Source organism: Rhinichthys klamathensis, unplaced genomic scaffold, assembly GCF_029890125.1.
Source record: "Rhinichthys klamathensis goyatoka isolate OS25496 unplaced genomic scaffold, OSU_Roscu_1.1 h1tg000006l_1, whole genome shotgun sequence".
Lineage (NCBI taxonomy): Eukaryota > Metazoa > Chordata > Actinopteri > Cypriniformes > Leuciscidae > Rhinichthys > Rhinichthys klamathensis.
Genome location: NW_026606559.1, coordinates 1,291,122 through 1,310,760, shown reverse-complemented (window position 1 = coordinate 1,310,760; position 19,639 = coordinate 1,291,122). Strand labels below are relative to the sequence as shown.

The window sequence follows — 19,639 nt, the reverse complement described above, 5'->3', positions numbered from 1 at the left end:
TCTCAAAAAATTAGCATATTGTGATAAAGTTCATTATTTTCCAAAATGTAATGATAAAAATTAAACTTTCATATATTTTAGATTCATTGCACACCAACTGAAATATTTCAGGTCTTTTATTGTTTTAATACTGATGATTTTGGCATACAGCTCATGAAAACCCAAAATGCCTGTCTCAAAAAATTAGCATATTTCATCCGACCAATAAAAGAAGTGTTTTTAATACAAAAAAAAAAGTCAACCTTCAAATAATTATGTTCAGTTATGCTCTCAATAGTCAATACTTGGTCGGGAATCCTTTTGCAGAAATGACTGCTTCAGTGCGGCGTGGCATGGAGGCAATCAGCCTGTGGCACTGCTGAGGTGTTATGGAGGCCCAGGATGCTTCAATAGCGGCCTTAAGCTCATCCAGAGTGTTGGGTCTTGCGTCTCTCAACTTTTTCTTCACAATATCCCACAGATTCTCTATGGGGTTCAGGTCAGGAGAGCTGGCAGGCCAATTGAGCACAGTAATACCATGGTCAGTAAACCATTTACCAGTGGTTTTGGCACTGTGAGCAGGTGCCAGGTCGTGCTGAAAAATGAAATCTTCATCTCCATTAAGCTTTTCAGCAGATGGAAGCATGAAGTGGTCCAAAATCTCCTAATAGCTAGCTGCATTGACCCTGCCCTTGATAAAACACAGTGCACCAACACCAGCAGCTGACATGGCACCCCAGACCATCACTGACTGTGGGTACTTGACACTGGACTTCAGGCATTTTGGCATTTCCTTCTCCCCAGTCTTCCTCCAGACTCTGGCACCTTGATTTCCGAATGACATGCAAAACTGAGCAACAGTCCAGTGCTGCTTCTCTGTAGCCCAGGTCAGGCGCTTCTGCCGCTGTTTCTGGTTCAAAAGTGGCTTGACCTGGGGAATGCGGCACCTGTAGCCCATTTCCTGCACACGCCTGTGCACGGTGGCTCTGGATGTTTCTACTCCAGACTCAGTCCACTGCTTCCGCAGGTCCCCCAAGGTCTGGAATCGGTCCTTCTCCACAATCTTCCTCAGGGTCCGGTCACCTCTTCTTGTTGTGCAGCGTTTTTTGCCACACTTTTTCCTTCCCACAGACTTCCCACTGAGGTGCCTTGATACAGCACTCTGGGAACAGCCTATTTGTTCAGAAATTTCTTTCTGTCTTACCCTCTTGCTTGAGGGTGTCAATGATGGCCTTCTGGACAGCAGTCAGGTCGGCTGTCTTACCCATGATTGCGGTTTTGAGTAATGAAACAGGCTGGGAGTTTTTAAAAGCCTCAGGAATCTTTTGCAGGTGTTTAGAGTTAATTAGTTGATTCAGATGATTAGGTTAATAGCTTGTTTAGAGACCCTTTTCATGATATGCTAATTTTTTGAGACAGGCATTTTGGGTTTTCATGAGCTGTATGCCAAAATCATCAGTATTAAAACAATAAAATACCTGAAATATTTCAATTGGTGTGCAATGAATCTAAAATATATGAAAGTTTAATTTTTATCATTACGTTATGGAAAATAATGAACTTTATCACAATATGCTAATTTTTTGAGAAGGACCTGTAAATATATATATATTTAGATAGATAGATAGAGCTTAAACGGCATGTTGCATAGTACTTTCTAATTGGCCGGGACTTTACTAGCAGCGTGAAGCTCAGTTAACTGCATTAATCTCTTGACAGCCCGCTCTCCTCTGAGGGCTTCTGTTAGCATCTCTGTCAAAGAAAATTAATATCGGTCTATTGTACTGTTCCACACGCTGCATGTTACATATTTTAATACAGATGTTTCTTTACCTCTCTAATCATCTCCTATAGAACTCTCCTCACTTATACTAATGACATTACCTGTACTACTTTCATGGCTTGGCTCTAAATATTTGCAACTCTGACTTCTATATACTGTAGAGTAAATAATTAGATTATATGTAGGAGGGCTTGTTGTAAGTAAAACTGTCACTTTCTTGGACAAAATATCCAAAGTGACCGCATAGAATTGTACTTTATGATGGGCACCGAATAAGAGCCACCGTAAGGCATCTCTGATCAGCTTTTTCTTTCTGATGCCATTGCTGTATAATGAGATGATTTCTAATTATTGCTAATTTCATGGCACCTCAGGCTGTACTCATTTAGCTGGCAGTGTCATTACCCATCTTATCATCCAGACATGTTTTTTTGAACAGCCCTTTGCACTGGATCTCACCAGCTACTCTTTGTCTCTTTCAGTCCCTTTTTTTGCTTTGTTTAATACAGGACATGAGACCACACTCACCACAGCTCTCAGATTATCTTTTGTTCTGCCATCTTTCCATGTATGGCTTTGTTTGTACCTGTTGCAAATTCAGGGCCAAGAGTTTCTCATTGTGTTAGTTTTGGTCTTTTATGTAAGTTTTTAGTGTTGGTTTAAAGGGCTACCCTGATTTTAAAAAAGCAGCATGGTCACTAGAATATGTTTTGGATGCTGTTTTCTGGTGTTCTTAAAGAAATAGTTTAACCGTCAGAATTTTATTGTCGCATTTGTGCATAGATTAACACTTTATTTTACAGTGTCCTTGTTGCAAGTTAACTATGTAGTTACTATAGTAATTACTATAAATCGTGCATAATTACATGCAACTAACCCTAAACCACACCCTAATCCTAACCATAACCCTATAGTAAGTACATGTAATTAATTATTATTGCACTGTAAGCACCTTAAAATAAAGTGTAACCATTGATAGTAACTGAAAAATAAAGTGTAACCATTGATAGTAACTGAAAAATAAAGTGTAACCATTGATAGTAACTGAATGTTGATTGGTGTAAAAGATTAAAAATGGCCTGAGTTTATTCTTGAGTGCACTATTCATTTAACTAATATAACCAGGAAGATTTCCTTGCTCAACAAGTTAAACTATGCTAAATGATTAGCTAAACCTCTGACTAGCTAAATTTTCCCCCCAGAAGCCTGCGATTTGTGAGTGAATGGTGCCTCATGGTTCCATCATAGAACGGCAAAAAATCACTTTACAGAACCTTTTCATTCACTGTTCCTTGCTGGTGGAGGGATCTTCATAAGTCTATACAGACAGCCGAATCCATATTCAAAAAACAGCTGAAAACTCATCTCTTCCGTGAGCACATAACTACATCCTGCTGACTCTTAATAAAAAGAAAAAACTTCTTATGCTTTCACTACTTCTAAATCCCTCTGTGTTCTAGCTTGTACTATTCTAGACAATGTTGGAAACTTTATACTGATACCACTTTCTTGCATTGTTGCCTCTTTAATGTCTTTCTTCTCCAGAACACATAAGAAGATATTTTGAAGAATATGGGTAACCAAACAGTTGATTGGCAACATTAGCCGCTTTTCCACTGTCGGGCCAGTGCAAGCCAGGGCTAACATGCCGGGCGGGGCAAATAACCTCGGACCTCAAGCACCGAGCCCAAAATCAAGTTGCATTTCCACTTCCAGTAACCCCGCAATGCTACCCTAAAACCCGCCATACACACTCTTTCATAGAACGATGTCACACAACCTCACCATTTCATCAGCTGACTGAAAACTAGCTAGATCGCAAAATGAGCATGACAGAAGCGATTAAAATATAATATAAAATACCATGGAAGTCAATGGGTCCCATCAACTGTGTTTTTGGATAAAAGCATCTGCTAAATGTATAAATGTTAATGTAATTTCGCATGGCTGGTCAACAAGCTAAACCAGTCCCAAACCAGCGCTATCTAGCCTAATCAGCCTTGACTAGTGTGGAAATTCAGAAGGGCATGAATCATATAATCTGTATTTCTTTTATCTGTAGTCTCAGCTTTTGTGTTCGAAGTAAAATTTCTTCATGTCTGGATATGTGTGTGTGTTAGCACCTAAGCTCGGCCACCGTGTGCACATGAAGGTGATGGTCCTACGGGCAGTGTGTGTCAGAGCAGATCTGTGCATCCCTGCCCACTCACATAGCTCTGCTAATGGAGGATGTACCTGGAGGTCACCTTCAGTGTCTCTTCAGTCAGAAAACCAGATAAGTGTTGTTACTTAGAGCTTTTTATCTCCTACCTTCCTGCTCTCAGTTGAGTTTCAATATCATATTCAACCACTCATGTTTTCAAACTACTTTGTCACTACTTCCTCCAAACTTCTTCTGATTATAATTGCAGTCGAGGGGTTTCAAAACACAGGTTGCACAAGTATTCAGATCCAATCACTGAATTTGTTAATGGAACGCACCTAGGCAATTGGACAAATAACCTCATTTTCTTTATCCTTTCTTTCGTGTCTCTATTTCCCTCCCTTTAACGCCCACACCGCACCCGAACTCTAACATCGAGGTGTTACCCGTAATATGACTTGAAAAACAATGCGCTTTACCACAATTAGCTCTCTTTCTCTTCAACCCTCTGAATACAGCATGAACTCCCTGATGTAGAATAACTGTAGCAACTGGCTGTTCAAATCTGTTCTGTGCATTGGGAGCCTTCATGCTAATTCATCCTCAGAACTCTAAATACAAATTATGCTTGTTAAACAGTATAATGCATTCATTAGCAACACTGAGTAGCCTTGTTGTGCGTCGAGTGCTCCTATTCATTTCTCGCTCTTGCTTCCTCCCCCCTTGCTTTTCTCCTTCATCTATCTATCTGTCTCTCTGTCTAGCTAATTAAAAATTTAAATATGAGTCAGCTCATTGTGGTATTATCTCAAGGAATGCTAATTAACACATTTTCAAAAGCAGTAATTGCAACCTTGAGGATGTAATTTAAAGGGCCTTGTTCTGTGTATGGATAATGAGAATGCTGTTCTCATCAAGCCTGAGAGACGTCCGCTAATAAACTCTTGGAGGGAAGATTAGACAGGTTGGGATTTGAAAGTTGACCAAATTTCTGTTTAGTTCAATAGGGGAACTTTTGGTAGCATGAATAGTTTAACCCCATGAGTGGTTAACCAAAAGAATGGGGTGGTGGGCTGGGAAATGAAAGGCTGTAGGTTTAAATCCCACAACGGTTGATCTGTGAAATATCACCATTGTACTCTTGATCAAAACACTTAACCTGGGATTACTCCTGGTGTATTGTCCCTGTAGAAATTGCACTGTAAGTCACTTTGGATAAGATTGTCAACTACATGATGAATTAGTTGAACCTAAAGCTTTGAAGTGAATGCAAGATGTCCCATTGGACAGGAGCACCAGTCTAGGTAACTTCTGAGAGCTTTTTGATGTCAACTAGCTGTAAAATATGCTGTTTTGAGGTGTGCTAAGAGTGTGTGAGTGACCACTTTAATGTTTCAGGCCCCACAAGTTCTTTATGTAGAAATTTTACACTATTTGATCATGTTCACTTCACAATTAAATTATTACATTTGTTGTGTAAATCAAAATAAATACTAAATAAAATAAATAAAATTTTGCATGAAGAAAATTGGGCCTATTTTAAGGCAATTTTTTTTTTGGTTTTGTTTTACATTGTGATATTTTCATGCATGAACACTTCTCTTAATTTCCAATAGCAAACTGTTAATAAAAAAAAAAACATATGTATTATTTGGGTGGAAAATAGTCATGAAAGTAATGGCATAATAAAACAAATATGTTCATGGTAATTTTGAAATGGTTCCATCCAAATTCTTATTAATGTAATTCATTTTAATAACAATAAGGGTTACTCTTAATTTTAAGGTGACGTAGTTACATTGTACTTAATCAGATAAATACTAAGTAATATTAATTAGCTACATGTACTTACTATAGGGTTAGGATTTGGTTTATGGTTAGTTACTTGTAATTATGCACAATTTACTGTTATTACTATAGTAAGTACATGTAGTAGTAGCATGTAACTACCGTACGTCACCTTAAAAGTGTTACCACAATAAATATGTTTTTGCCTTTACAGTTGTATTATATTGTTGGCCAGATAGAATAGACCACGACAAATCTTAATGAAATTTTCTCAAAAACAGTTTCTTCTCAAAACACACATCAGTATTGAGATGCACTGGAACTGTGAGAGAAGCATTGGTCAGGGAAGTTAGTGGAGCTCTGTCAAAGTGACTGCAAATAAGTTCACTGAATAGGTCATTTCTGTTGGGAGACGCGTACCGAATGGCAAAGCCAACACTTAAAAGCAGGAAGCAAAAGCCACAGAGCTTTTAAGGTACTTGTTTTCTGTGTTGCAGTGGGCGGATGCTCTCAAAATCATGGCCAGGGTTGATTTAATGGCTGACTGGACTCATGTTCTCTGACACAGAGTTCTCCCTCTATAACATCTCTCTCTCTCCATCCACTTTTATTTTGCTCTACCTTTTCGCCCTTTTTCTCTGTCGACTAAGTTTTATAACCTGCGCTAAAGTGTTCCTTACTCTGGATGACCATAAATGGTTTCGGTCTTTCTTTTTGAGTTTTGACTGTTGGCTTTGCTGTGCCATTGGCCGTATTGTCATCGGAATGTTTTGTTTGCTTTATGGTGTCATTTGGTTGATGGTGTTTTGGGTTAAATGTGTTTTAGTCAGCTAAAAGACTTTGAGTTCCCCTCGCAGACAAGTTCCAGCTGTAATATTGGATTTTCCAAGCCAAAACCGGCTATATGTCTTGAATCCAAGTACTATGCACATGTTTTTGTCTGAACACTAATTAAACAATGACTTTGACTTTCATGTTGTGGCATTGCATTTCTAGGATTGTTGCACAGCACATGCCTTGAGAACAATAAAAAGTATCCATGTCTACAGGCTAACAGCCAAGTAAAAGTAGCGATGCTCCTTATTCAACCCCATTTTTTAGCAGTGACAATAACTACCATCTACAGTGCTTTTTTCAACAGTACTTTTTATAGTAAAACATAAACTCTGATGTTAATCACTGTTTTCATCACTGTTATTTTGTAGTTTATTTAGTACATTAGTATCTGAAAGTAAATGAATCTCTTTGTCATGTTTATTGCTGTCACCTTCATCGAGATTTAAATCCCTCATTGTTTTTGAGCCAGAGAAATGTACTAACTATAAATCCTCCTAACTATAAATCATGAGTAGCTTAGCTAAAAATGCTACTGTTTAGCATTTCTGTTTATGTTGTCATTGATTGTTGTTTATGTGATGGCTGAATATTCTTCTCAGTTTATTTCCACTCACTAAAGTGTATTCTTTCTTAAGAGGATATGTGTAATCATTGGTTTTGTTATAATAGCTCTGTCAGGAGGAATTTTGGAAACTACTACTGCAGAAAGTTACTCCAAATCTGTCAATATTAGTTCAATAAGCAATTGAATGGATTATATAGATGAAGCGTGTCTAATGTATTCACACGCTGCAGTCAGTGGGTGCTTGCCCGACGGTTCTGCTGATTTCAAATGCCTACTCATAAATTATGCTAATTATCTTGTTTGAGCTTTAGGAATAGGTGTTTACATCTGACATGAATATGTGTTTAAAGTATTATAGCACATCCAAGCACACACAAACCCATATCGGTAATGCACATCAAAAGGTTTCACATTTTCCAACGCCCTTTTCATAACATAATATTTCACCATGCAGGCCATGTGTTAATTTTATATCACCAACCTCAAGCTCATTTTCCCCTCCCAACAGACCATCAAGGCAACGTCCCCTCTTGGTGACCCCAGGGTGACTTATAACCTGGAGGAAGGTCAGGTTCCCGAGACCAACATGCCTGTGCGCTTCTACATCAAGCCTAACCGGAGGGACGGTTCTGCTTCTATCTTGGTGGCAGAGAATCTGGACTATGAGACCACGCGTTTCTTTACGCTCCGAGTGCGTGTGCAGAACGTGGCGGCTGTACCGCTAGCTTCCTTCACCACTGTCTATGTCAACATCACAGGTGAGAGATACCCTGATCTTCTGGAAATTACAACTGCATTATATTTAGGCATGCTGCAAATTTGGGGTTTAATTATGTATTTATTTGTTTATTTTATTACTATTTTAGATTGTTTTAAACTGTTTTATGGATGCTTTTCAGTATGTATATACACTGCCATACTGTTTTCTATTTTGATATACTGTATTTTAAAATGTAATTTATTCCTGTGATGGCAAAGCTGAATTTTCAGTATCTTTACTCCAGTGTCACATGATCCTTCAGAAATCATTCTAATATGCTGATTTGGTGCTCAAAAACATTTCTTCTTATTATTATCAATGTTAAAAAAAGTTGCCTAATATTTTGGTGGAAACTGCAATGCATTTTGTTTGATTCTTTGATGAATAGAAAGTTCAAAAGCACCGCATTTATCTGAATTATAAAACTTTTGTAACATTATAAATGTATCACCATGGTTCCATGTCTAAAAATCATGGTAACTCCATTGTACTTCTTCCTTAGTGTGAGACAGAAAGAAAGGAGAACAAAAATGTAAAAATCTGACACAATGATAATAGTCCATGTTGACACCTCTCACTAGCACGCTACAAATACTCCTCGACAACTGGTTCCACGCTGCCTGTGTGCCCTCGGAGAGGTAAACACATTTGCGGTAGTTTAGCAATCAGCATTTCATGCCAGCGCGGTTTCTCAGAAGCACAGCAGTGTCTGATCTGATCCACTGATTGTGTTTGAGGCGCTGACGCTAATGTTTTTTTTCTTCCCTTTCTTCATAGCTCATTTAGCCTGTGCTGTGCATTTGTACACAAAAAGTGTTCTCTTCTGTCATTGAGTGTATGTGGAAATCTAGTGTGCTGATGAGTGCATGACAGGCGGCGGGTGGGGGGCGCAGAGTGACGGTGTGTGTGTAATAGGAACAGTGAAGAGCTTTGGCATCAAAGCACAACACTTGAGACCACATCAGCATTAATTAAGAGGAAAATGGAGATTGAAATATAGGGAAAAGGAGACAAAAAGCCCACGGAACAACTAGTTTAGAGGAGCTGTAATCCACTAAGAGCAAAGAATCCAGACAATAAACCTGCATTATTTAAATCCACACATTAAAACCTCACACTAAATATTTTGTGGAGTCACTGTATTTACTGAAAAATATTTTTTACCTCTAATCTAACATGTCCATATGAATCCATTGGAAGATTTGTTTCAGTAGTGTTTCATTTGTAACTGATTGCTCTCATTCTTTTTTCTTCCAGATGTGAACGACAACGTTCCCTTCTTCATGTCATCCACGTATGAGGCAACGGTTCCAGAGGGTGCAGAGATTGGCACATCAGTGGCTCAGGTCTCAGCCTCTGACTTGGACTCTGGTCTCCATGGCATGGTGAGAATCTTCTGAGTATGATCCTTCTTGGTTCTTTCTAAAACTCTAGAAGTACCAGATCACATGACTTAATATTTGTCTAATACTGTACGTGATTCTTAAATTATTTGATGCATAGTTCTCTTTTAATCTTGTTTGACACTCTTTCCTACCTAGATTAACTACATCATTCTGAAGGATCAAAGTGGCGACTCGCAGTTCTTCAGCATTAATTCCTACACGGGCATCATCCACACCCGGGCCACCTTTGACCGTGAGCAGAAAGGCTCCTACTTGATCGAGGTCCAGTCTCAGGACAGCTCCGAGTCGGCCCGACCCGGTCAGCAGGGCCAACCCAACACAGGTGTGATCCATCAACCACGTCTTCTTAACCCCTCGGTCACTCTGTTTCCCCCTTCACCAGCCTCCAGAATGAACTCCATTCATTAAGACTTCAATGAGTCACGCCTAATGAAGAACTAATGCCAACCCAGGGATTTGTGTGTAATTTAGGCCACGTATAATATAATTAGACCTCAGTTTTAATATTAAACAGGGATTAGGATGTTTAATACACTTTATAGAATAAATCATTACTACAAGTTTTTACAAATAATATTTTTTATTAACACTTTCTATGGAGTCTGTGTTCTTGCAAATAGTATAATAAATACAAATAATTGTTTTATTTAAGAAATAGAGAGAATGCGTTAAACTGATCAAAAGGGACAGTAAATGATTTTACATTGTTACAAAAAATATATATATAATCAAATAAAATGTGTGGGATCAAATGAAATTTCTACTCATCAAAGAATCCTGAAAAAAATGTTTCCACAAAAACATTTTCAACATTGATAATAATAAGAAATAGCACATTACAATGATTTCTGAAGGATTACGTGACACTGAAGACTGGAGTAAGGATGCTGAAAATTCAGCTTTGCCATCACAGGAATAAATTACATTTTAAAACAGCTATTTTAAATTATAAAAACATTTTTTACAATATTACTGTTTTGTATTTTTGATCAAATAAATGCAGCCTTGGTGAACATAAAAAAATCATACTAACCCCAACTAGTGTGATGTCATGTAAATGTATAAATATATACACATATTCACATTCACTTGAATTTTAATCATAATTAAATTTCATTATACACTTTATACCAATGACTTTGTTTTTTTTTCTGTTGTCCCATCTTGTTTGATTTATAAATTAATTACTTATTAATTAAAGAAGAGCTTTTGTCTTGAGATATTTTATGTATTGATGTGATCTGAAAGTAATACACACCTCTTTTACCCTGTAGACACAGCCTACGTAAGGGTTTTTGTCACAGATGTAAATGACAATGCTCCAGCTTTCTCTCAGCCTGTATATGAGATCAGCGTGGAGGAAGACAAGGAAGTGGGTTTCGTGGTCATTACCGTTACAGCTAACGATGAAGATGAAGGTAATTTTTCTGTTGTATGTAGGCGTGTCAAATATCTTATTCAGGTGGTCATGTCACTTGTCTTTAGTTTGTGGTTTTTGTTGTTTTAGTTTTGTTTGTTTGTGCATTGACTTCTTTCTGACAGCCCACTGATATTTTTGACAGAGATGGAGGAGGAGGGGTTGCAAAAAGAAATTGAGCAAAATAAATCTAGGTGGAAAATTCGCTTCTTTTTGTGCTGAGCTTGTTAGCAAATCTCTGTGGTGAATGTGGGAGGAACAATTTCAGCACCCCATTTGATGTTTGTCTCTTTGATTTGTTTTTCTTTGTTGTCTTCAAGAAAAAGAATTAAATAAGTAGCAGGCCTTCTTTAATGATAGAAGTAAACTCTTGTGTGCAAGATTTTGTGGAGAAATTTACATGAGCTGTGTGACATCTGAGGGCCCAGGCAAATAACCATTGAGATTTTAAATGGAACGAAATAGGCAGCTCTGCCTAATATATAAAATATACAAAAATGTGTAATGGTACATTTTTGACAGAATTCTCGAGAGGCTTTACTAGGTGGCTTAACCAGAGATTAAATGTGGGGGAAAAACAAGTGTATTAAACAAGCTACACAGATTCATTCATCCATTATCTGTTAGTCACTACAAGAAAAAACGTATAAAAAATATAATTCACACAAAAATGAAAATTTTGCCATTATTTACTCACCCTCATTTGTATGACTTTCTTTTTTTATTGTGTGTAACACAGAAGATGATAGTGCCATAATACTAGTCCACTTTATTCCATAACTTCTAAAGTTGACGTGTTTGTGTGAGGAAAAGTAAAAAAAAAAAAAAAAAATATTTGCTTAATTTAAATTGATGCACTGTTTGATACAGGTTCACAACACAGTTAAATTTAGTGCCATTGAGATTCTATAATAGTTTTTAATTTTAGTTGAATTTTTAGTAATTTTTTGTTGTTTTTTTTAAGCTCTATATAGTTTTTATTATTTTTATTTTTACCATGATTTTTAGTTATTTTAATAAATCAAGTTAAACTAAATGAAAATTAAAAAATGTTTCCTTGGCAACTAGCTGGAATTTTTTTTTATATATTTTAACTTTTTTTTCAAGCAACAATTTTTTTTTATGGTTTTAGTTTTAGTTAACTATAATAACCCTGATACTGACAGATTTTCAATTTTTTTGACAAACTATCTCTTAATAACAGAGAAAGGAACAACATGCAGTTTTGTTGTCCTAACCGCTCCGCACAGCAGCATCCTTTAGTATTGTTACCAAAGTACGCTGAACCCCTCAAGGGCAAGCTGAAACTGCAGGGAGTTCATGTTTATTTCAGTAGCACACCGACTTCGCAATGATGTAACTATCACCATTAAACCATTTTACAGAAAATGGTCTGTATTTTTTTTTTTTTTTTTTTTCTGTAATGTAAGATGCCAAAATTATGTGTACGAGCATTGCTGACAGCGTACTTTACCTTAATGATATGCATTGTTTGACCTCTGAAATGAAACTTGGCTGTTTAATAAATGTTTTATTTATGTCTTTAGAGAGCTGCATATCCTTCAGACAATCTCAGCACTGCCTGAAAACATCACCTTAGCAGCTGAAACCACATTAATGCATGAGCAGCTATGAATTAGTCTAGCAAACTCTCAGTGGTCAGTCAAATTTGCATATTCCGGTTTACTAAGCGTCTTCTACTGTTGATTTTGTTACTCCTGTTGGAACATTCGGTTCATCGCTTGTTTCCTCCGACAGTCATAGAGTTGCTCCTGTTAATCTGAGCGCGACGGGCTTGGACAAATCACCTATCGGTCCAACGTAGCGTGGCAGCTTGCCTGTCTGCCCACCCCCTCATTTCTCATCCTCTGCCTGTAGAATATTCCAGGCTGTCACCTCCACACATCTCGGTGGCACGATTCTTCCACCTGATCTCGCTCTGATTTCCATCAGGGCATGGCGACTTCGGCTCATCTGTCAAATAAACAAACAGGCGGGAGCGCAATGTCTCTCACAGCGACACGGCTTCACCCGTTACATATGCATGACAAATTACGTGTGGCGTGGAGCCGTGTCAACAAGCAGGCTGGAGTGAAGGAGACAGGGGCAGCGGGATGGAGACGTGCAGGTGTCTGATAGCTCATTAATGATCAGACTCCTACGCTGCTGTGGAGGTGAGAAGGGTGACATGACCTGCCATGGCTGGATGGACAGTCCTGAGCAGAGCGTAAGCTAATATCTCACGACTGTCATGAAGGGAAATGCAAATCGAAGCTTGATGTCCCTCTGTCCCCTCCCTGCTTTGGAAGGCACAATGAATGAGATCGCCATTAAAATGCGATATTTCTTATTACGCTGGGGATGAAAATGGGGAATAGGAATAATTAGGAGCTGATTTGCAGGAGAGGAGGAATTTTATGGTCCTGTTAAGTGTTTCCTAAAGCTGATTAGCAGTGCCCTCTTTGAGCTGTTCATTAAACTCCAGACTGATTTCAATGATGGAATATGTAAAACACGCACAACTTTCTTCAACAGCTGAATGAGCACAAGGTCTCCTAGACTTTCAGCTGTCTTTCATCGCCAGTGACCATCTTATAGATCATAGTAGTTAGGTTTAACCTGGTTGGCCTGGGGGGGGCGCCAAATGGCCCGCCTGGTCATTAAGAAAGCTTGCTTTTGGCAAAATCACTTGAGCTCCCCTCAGCAAGCGTCACAGCACATCACACTTCGCATCCATGATGGCCGTAGCCAGGATGAGCAGGACATGTTCTAATGAAATCCTCACACATCACGCCCAGATGGTGTTTGTCTCATAGAATCTGATCCGGACTGGTAAACAGAGCTGGCGCGAAACTAGAGCTTTTCCCCCTCAGTGTACCATGGATGGATAAAGCCAGTTGGGGTCAAGCTGGGGAGCAGCAGAGAGTACGAAAGATAAACTATGGTGGTTGTTTTAAATAAGATACATTTTCAAACACATATAAAAGGAAGGGTATAATTTTTGTATTATTTTTTATAATAAGTATTATTGTTTGGATTTCATAGAGCACATGACAACCGTTACTCAGTTTTAAATCTAGACTGTGGTGATTGTTTAAATCAATCAATTCGAGATACATTTTTAACCACTGATCTACATCGTTAAATCCAGATTGTTTTAAATAAGTTTTACAGTGATAACAGGAAATTAATGCAGCAAAGATAGTTTTGGCTGTACAGCAGCTCTATAAGAAAGTCATTGTCCAGTTTAAGTAAGTTCAGCGTTGATTTATTAGCTGTTAATTTATATGAAGTGTGTAATTTGTGTGCATTTGGTGAGTTTCTAAAAAAATATTATCTTATTATCTAATGAGATTTGTTTAATGACAAATATGTACAAAAAATTTGTACAAAACAGTTTGTCTGTGACATTTTGTATGTGTATGCATGATTTCAGTGTTTAAGCACAATCATATCATGCCTGTGTGCATTAGAGCTTTCTTGTCCTTTATGTAATCCTCATCAAATAAGCACAGATTAATGCTGACATTCTCTTTTTATCCAGCTCTGCCAAGCTTAACACTTCCTAGAATGCTAACGCTTCCCCAAACACCCCCAAACAGGTGCCAATGCCAAACTACGGTACCAGATTACCTCCGGGAACACCATGGGCACGTTCGATGTGGAGCCAGAGGTTGGCACAATCTTCATTGCCCAGCGGCTAGACTATGAGCAGGTGCAGCGCTACGAGTTACGGCTGGTCGCGTCGGACGGAAAATGGGAAAACCAGACAATGGTTGTCATTAATGTCATCAACCAGAATGATGAGGCACCCCTTTTCACTCAGACCGAGTACCACGGCAGTGTCATGGAGGAACTTACAGAGCTTCCTGTCCTTGTACTAGAGGTGAGGGGTTAAAACACTCAAAGACACATGTAGTTACAAGAAAATGCCAATGTTGTAGAGAGAAAAATCAGCCTTTTGCAGAGATTTGAAATAATTTTGTGAATGTCTTGCTACAAATTGGTTTCAGTTTCGTTACGGGTTTCTTTGAAATGATATGTAATGGGTATTAATGTCCTCATGTAGTTTAAATCTTTGGAAGAAAAAGGTAAGGCCTATTTGAAATTAATATTTTGACACACCTGCCAAGGTTGTCATTCTCTGCTAGCGTGTCTCAATATTGCTGTCTACTGTGCTGTCAGTGAAAAAAATAGACTTCAAAGACTTTGCATAAACATACCGGAAAAGAGGCGGAGAGAACTATCAGCATTCCTTTGCTGTGACTATTAACTTTTAATTGCCTCGTATGTTCTGTGACTAGTGTGTTGAATTCTTAAATGCATGCCTGTTTTTTTCCCCATCTGCTCTTCTCGCAGGTCTCAGCTACAGATCCAGATCAAGAGGCAGACCAGCGTGCAGTCCGCTATTCTCTACACGGGCAGGGAGCTGGTAGCGAATTCACCATAGATGAGATGAATGGCAGGATCTTCGTGCAACGCCGTTTAGATCGTGAGGTTCGCTCGGCCTGGCAATTCCTTGTACTTGCCACTGATGAGAATGGGGCAGGTCTTACCGGGTTTGCTGATGTTCTAGTCGACGTGCAGGATATCAATGACAATGCACCTGTTTTCCTATGTGCAACGGACAACTGCTTTTTGGGGCACGTGCCTGAGAACTCCCCAGCAGACACTTCCATCATGGAGATGCGGGCCACTGACCTAGATGATCCAAAAGCTGGCAAGAACGCTATCCTGACCTATAGAATTGTGCAGAATGTGCGCAATGAAATCAATCTCAACCTCTTCTCCATCAACCCAGCCACGGGCACCATCTATACTGTTCTGCGCTCTTTGGACAGGGAAGTGGTGGATCGATATCTCGTTGTGGTGGAAGCTCGTGATGGAGGAGGACTTTCAGGAACAGGAACAGCCACTATCGTAGTTTCCGACGTCAATGACCATCCTCCAGTGTTCACCCAGAGGGTCTACATGGCCTCTATGCCAGAAAACTTGGACATCAACAGCGAGGTAGTGGTAGTGGCTGCCACCGATGGGGATGAAGGTGAAAATTCAATCATGACGTTCAGCATCATTGGTGGAGATGAAGACCGTAAATTCTTCATCGAGACAGACAAGGTAAACCGCCGTGGCATTGTGAGACTGAAGAAGAAGATTGACTTTGAGAAGCCACATGAGCGCACATTCAACCTGACAGTCAAAGTGGAGGATGCTGACTTCTTTAGCCTGGCTTACTGCATCATTCAGGTGGAAGACTCCAATGACCACGCACCAGTCTTCTTCCCACAGTTCTACGAGGCAGGATCCATGTTCGAAGACGTCCCAGTGGGCACTATCGTGGCACAGGTGACAGCCGTGGATCTGGACTCTGGTCAAAATGGGAGGTTTACATACAGCATCGCCCCAGAATCCGATCCCTTTCAACAATTCCTGGTGGATAAGAGCGGTTGGGTGGTAGTTGCTGACTCTCTAGACAGGGAAAAGGTGTCCCAACATAGGCTTATAATCCTGGCCACAGACATGGGCAGCCCTGCTCTGACCGGCTCTGCCATTGTGTTAGTGACCGTACAGGATGTCAATGACAACGGACCAGAGTTTGAGGCTCCATATCGGCCCATTGTGTGGGAGAACACTGTTGCTCCACAAGTCGTCCACATGAATGACTCATCTGTTCTGTTGCATGCTATTGACAGAGACACTTCATCCAACGGAGGGCCTTTTTCCATTCGTCTTTTGATGTTGACCTCTGATGTTACTAATTTCAATTTGACTGATCTGCGGAATGGCAGTGCCATGATAACCGCTCTCCGCAGCTTTGACCGGGAACAGCAGAAGCGGTATCTTCTCCCCATCCTGATGATTGACAGTGGCTCTCCACCAATGAGCTCCACCAGTACACTTACCGTCATAATCGGAGATAAAAATGACCATCCCCATGCACCTGGACACAGCGAGTTCATAGTGTACAACTTACAGGGTATGTTCCAAAGAATAAATACTACAATGCTAATACTACCATGCTAAATAGTCGAAAAATACCATGGTAGTGTCATGGTACTTTTGTAAGTGTTACCATACTCATTCAGCATTATATTTACTTGGTACTTCATGGTACTTCAGAAAATACCATGGTACTGCATTGTAAATGTGTTTTATTGCCATGCTACATGCCCAAAGTACCATGGTTGTACCATAGTACAAGATTAAAATACCATGGTAGAACCATTTTCAAGTCCAAAATACCATGGTAATAGCATGGTACTTTTTGTAAGTGTTACAATGTTAATTTAGCATGATATTTACATGGTACTCCAGGGTACTTCAAAATATGCCATGGTAAAAGTAGTATTACTTGATATATTTTTAGCATTTTTCTCTTTTCTCTGATGGAAATCCATTTCTAAGAAGAATTTGTCATGTAGCTCAAACATGGCATGATGCTAACAATTTACTTAAATCCCAGGTTTAAGAGGCACATACACACAAGCCATTTTAAAGGATGTTGATTTCATGACTAACAGGATTACAGCATTTCGTTTTGCCTTTTGGAGAAATGGCAATGTTGCATGCTAATAGCATTGCATCCCCCCCACTGTGCTGTTTAAGTGGGTCCATATGTGCCAATGAGATGCTCTGCTTTTTGCTTATCTCTTTAAAGATAGGTCTTCTCCACCCACCCACACACGCGCACATCGCCCCAGGTATCGCGCAGCCTAGATGGAGGTAGCTTGTCTCTAACCTCATTATGTATTTTCCCCAGGTACACTCCACACGACGGTACTTGGACAGGTTCAATCCCCTGACCTTGATGATTGGAGCGAGAAGGTTTACAAGTTCGAAGGCAAACCCCCCAGGTGCTTTGATCTTCTATTGAAGTTTGATTCAAACTCTACTGTGTCAAGTGACACTTACAGGAGAAGAAAAAAAGAACAAAAGTGAGGGAAGATAAAGGATGAGAGCGTGCAGAGCACGGCATATTAGCTTACTGACATCTTGCCTGTCACTCGCCTTTTTAATTTCAAAATTCACTCTGAAGTGATACACAGATTCTCTCCTAGTAACTGATAAAAAGATTACGTTGGCTAGAGGTTCTCTCTAATGAGCTGCATCTATATGATGGTCTTTGTCCAAACCAGACTCTGTGGCTCATGCCAGCAATGGCACCTTCAAGCAAAGCGATTATGCTAACACTCCAGCAACCAATGCCAACTCAATCAGTTTAGTCTTGAGTTCAATCACAGTCTATTTCAAGTTACATCCAGAGCTGTGCCTGACGGTGTGTTGTGGCGGATCTGCTCTCATTAATTTGGATAATTAACACATTAATACATTAGCAGTTTGATGCTTGCTAGTGTGACACATCTCTTGGCACTGAGAGCGTAGCTTCAATCCAAGCAGTTTTTCATGTGCTTACTTGACAGTTAAGTACCTAATTTGGCACCGGAGCTGAAGGTTACCATCGAGGTGGAACTCTATTCCTGTTATATGAACATAATTGAATTTAATTTGAGCAGTGACTACTGTGAGTTTAGCGACCTTGCTTCACAATGTCTGAAGTTACAAGACCAAACAGAGCTTCACTGCAAACAGCATATTAAGAGCCATAAACCAGTGTTGTTTAATAGATGTGTCACTTTCATTTTGTGTCCTTGTCCTCCCATTGCACACTACAAGACAAGCCCATCACTCACACAAGCCTGTAGATGCAAATGCAACAATAAATGTAAAATTTGTTTGAAATCTGGTTCCATGAGATAGCAGTGAGCAGCAGACAATGAAATTGCAGGTCTGCAATCATCAAAATATATATTTCCCATTTATTTCATAAAAACAGTACAAAAAATCACCACAAATCCTTCCTCAATGTTTCCCAGAAACAAATTGTTCTGTGCGTTAAGTTTTTGTAAGAAAATGCTAATTTGGGTTAGTAGATACGGTCACAAAGGCATTTGATTTTATAATTGACACTTAATAGTTTACACATGATGTCAGCAGCATGACATAAGACAGCAATGCAAAACATTATTTTCTTAATCTGAATTTTTGTCTTGTTTTTCAATAAAAATAAATACATCCTTATAACAAGATACATTTATTTGAGAAGCTTTTAGAAGATTTCAGAACATATATCATGGATTTTAAGTTGATTTTTCTTATATAATACCATTTGGGGTTGTGCTTTGAAAGAAGTTCATAAAAAAACTGTTCAAGGTCATGTATCAAAATACAGTAAAACAGTAATATTTTGAAACATTATTACAATTTTAAATAGATGTTTTCTATTTTAATGTATTTTAAAATGTAATTTATTCCTGGGATGCAAAGCTGAATTTTCAGCATCATTACTCCAGTCTTCAGTGTCACATGATCTTTCAGAAATCATTCTAATATGCTGATTTGGTGCTGATTATATTTTTAAGCATTAATCTAACACAATTTAGTGATGGTTTATGCTTAAAAAACTGAAAGAATGCACACTTCAGAATGCAGAGCAGGGATAACACAACTGTGACCTAGACAGAGAAAAAGCGTATCCATACTAAGAGAGAGAGAAAGAGACATTGGTGCTGCCCAGCTGTTCCTGGAATCTCTTATCCAGAGCAGCAGAAGTGTCCCTGTCATGGTCATCACATCTGGAGACGGAGACAGGAGTTGACATAAGTGCTTTCACTGATATACACACGGCCATTAATAATACAGCTTGAGTCACCTTACAGCATTGGTGCTGCTCTCTCATGTGTGATGATCCAGGAATGAACCTTGGAATGAATCTCCAGTTACTGTACAGTTACTTTCACTCTGGTTTGTCTGGGCTTAAAGGGATAGTTCACCCAAAAATGGACATTCTGACACCATTTTCTCACCCTCATGTTGTTCCAAACCCAAATGCTGCTCTTTTCCTTAAGATAAAGTGAAGGAGGGCAAATGCTGTCAAGCTCCAAAATTAGAAAAAGTATCATA

At 39.1% G+C, this 19,639-nt stretch overlaps 2 protein-coding genes across 2 annotated transcripts in view; both read left to right on the top strand.

The window, feature by feature from the left end:
- plekhf2 (pleckstrin homology domain containing, family F (with FYVE domain) member 2) overlaps nucleotides 1-19,639 on the top strand; it is a 218,134-nt gene that overhangs the window by 33,338 nt on the left and 165,157 nt on the right. The gene's annotated exons all lie outside the window — the stretch shown is intronic.
- si:dkey-22o22.2 (neural-cadherin) overlaps nucleotides 1-19,639 on the top strand; it is a 116,663-nt gene that overhangs the window by 83,298 nt on the left and 13,726 nt on the right. Inside the window, 7 exon segments of the mRNA XM_056257029.1 lie at nucleotides 7,604-7,853; nucleotides 9,113-9,240; nucleotides 9,397-9,583; nucleotides 10,536-10,679; nucleotides 14,281-14,564; nucleotides 15,038-16,655; nucleotides 17,439-17,532. Coding sequence (XP_056113004.1) covers nucleotides 7,604-7,853; nucleotides 9,113-9,240; nucleotides 9,397-9,583; nucleotides 10,536-10,679; nucleotides 14,281-14,564; nucleotides 15,038-16,655; nucleotides 17,439-17,532 — 2,705 coding nt within the window.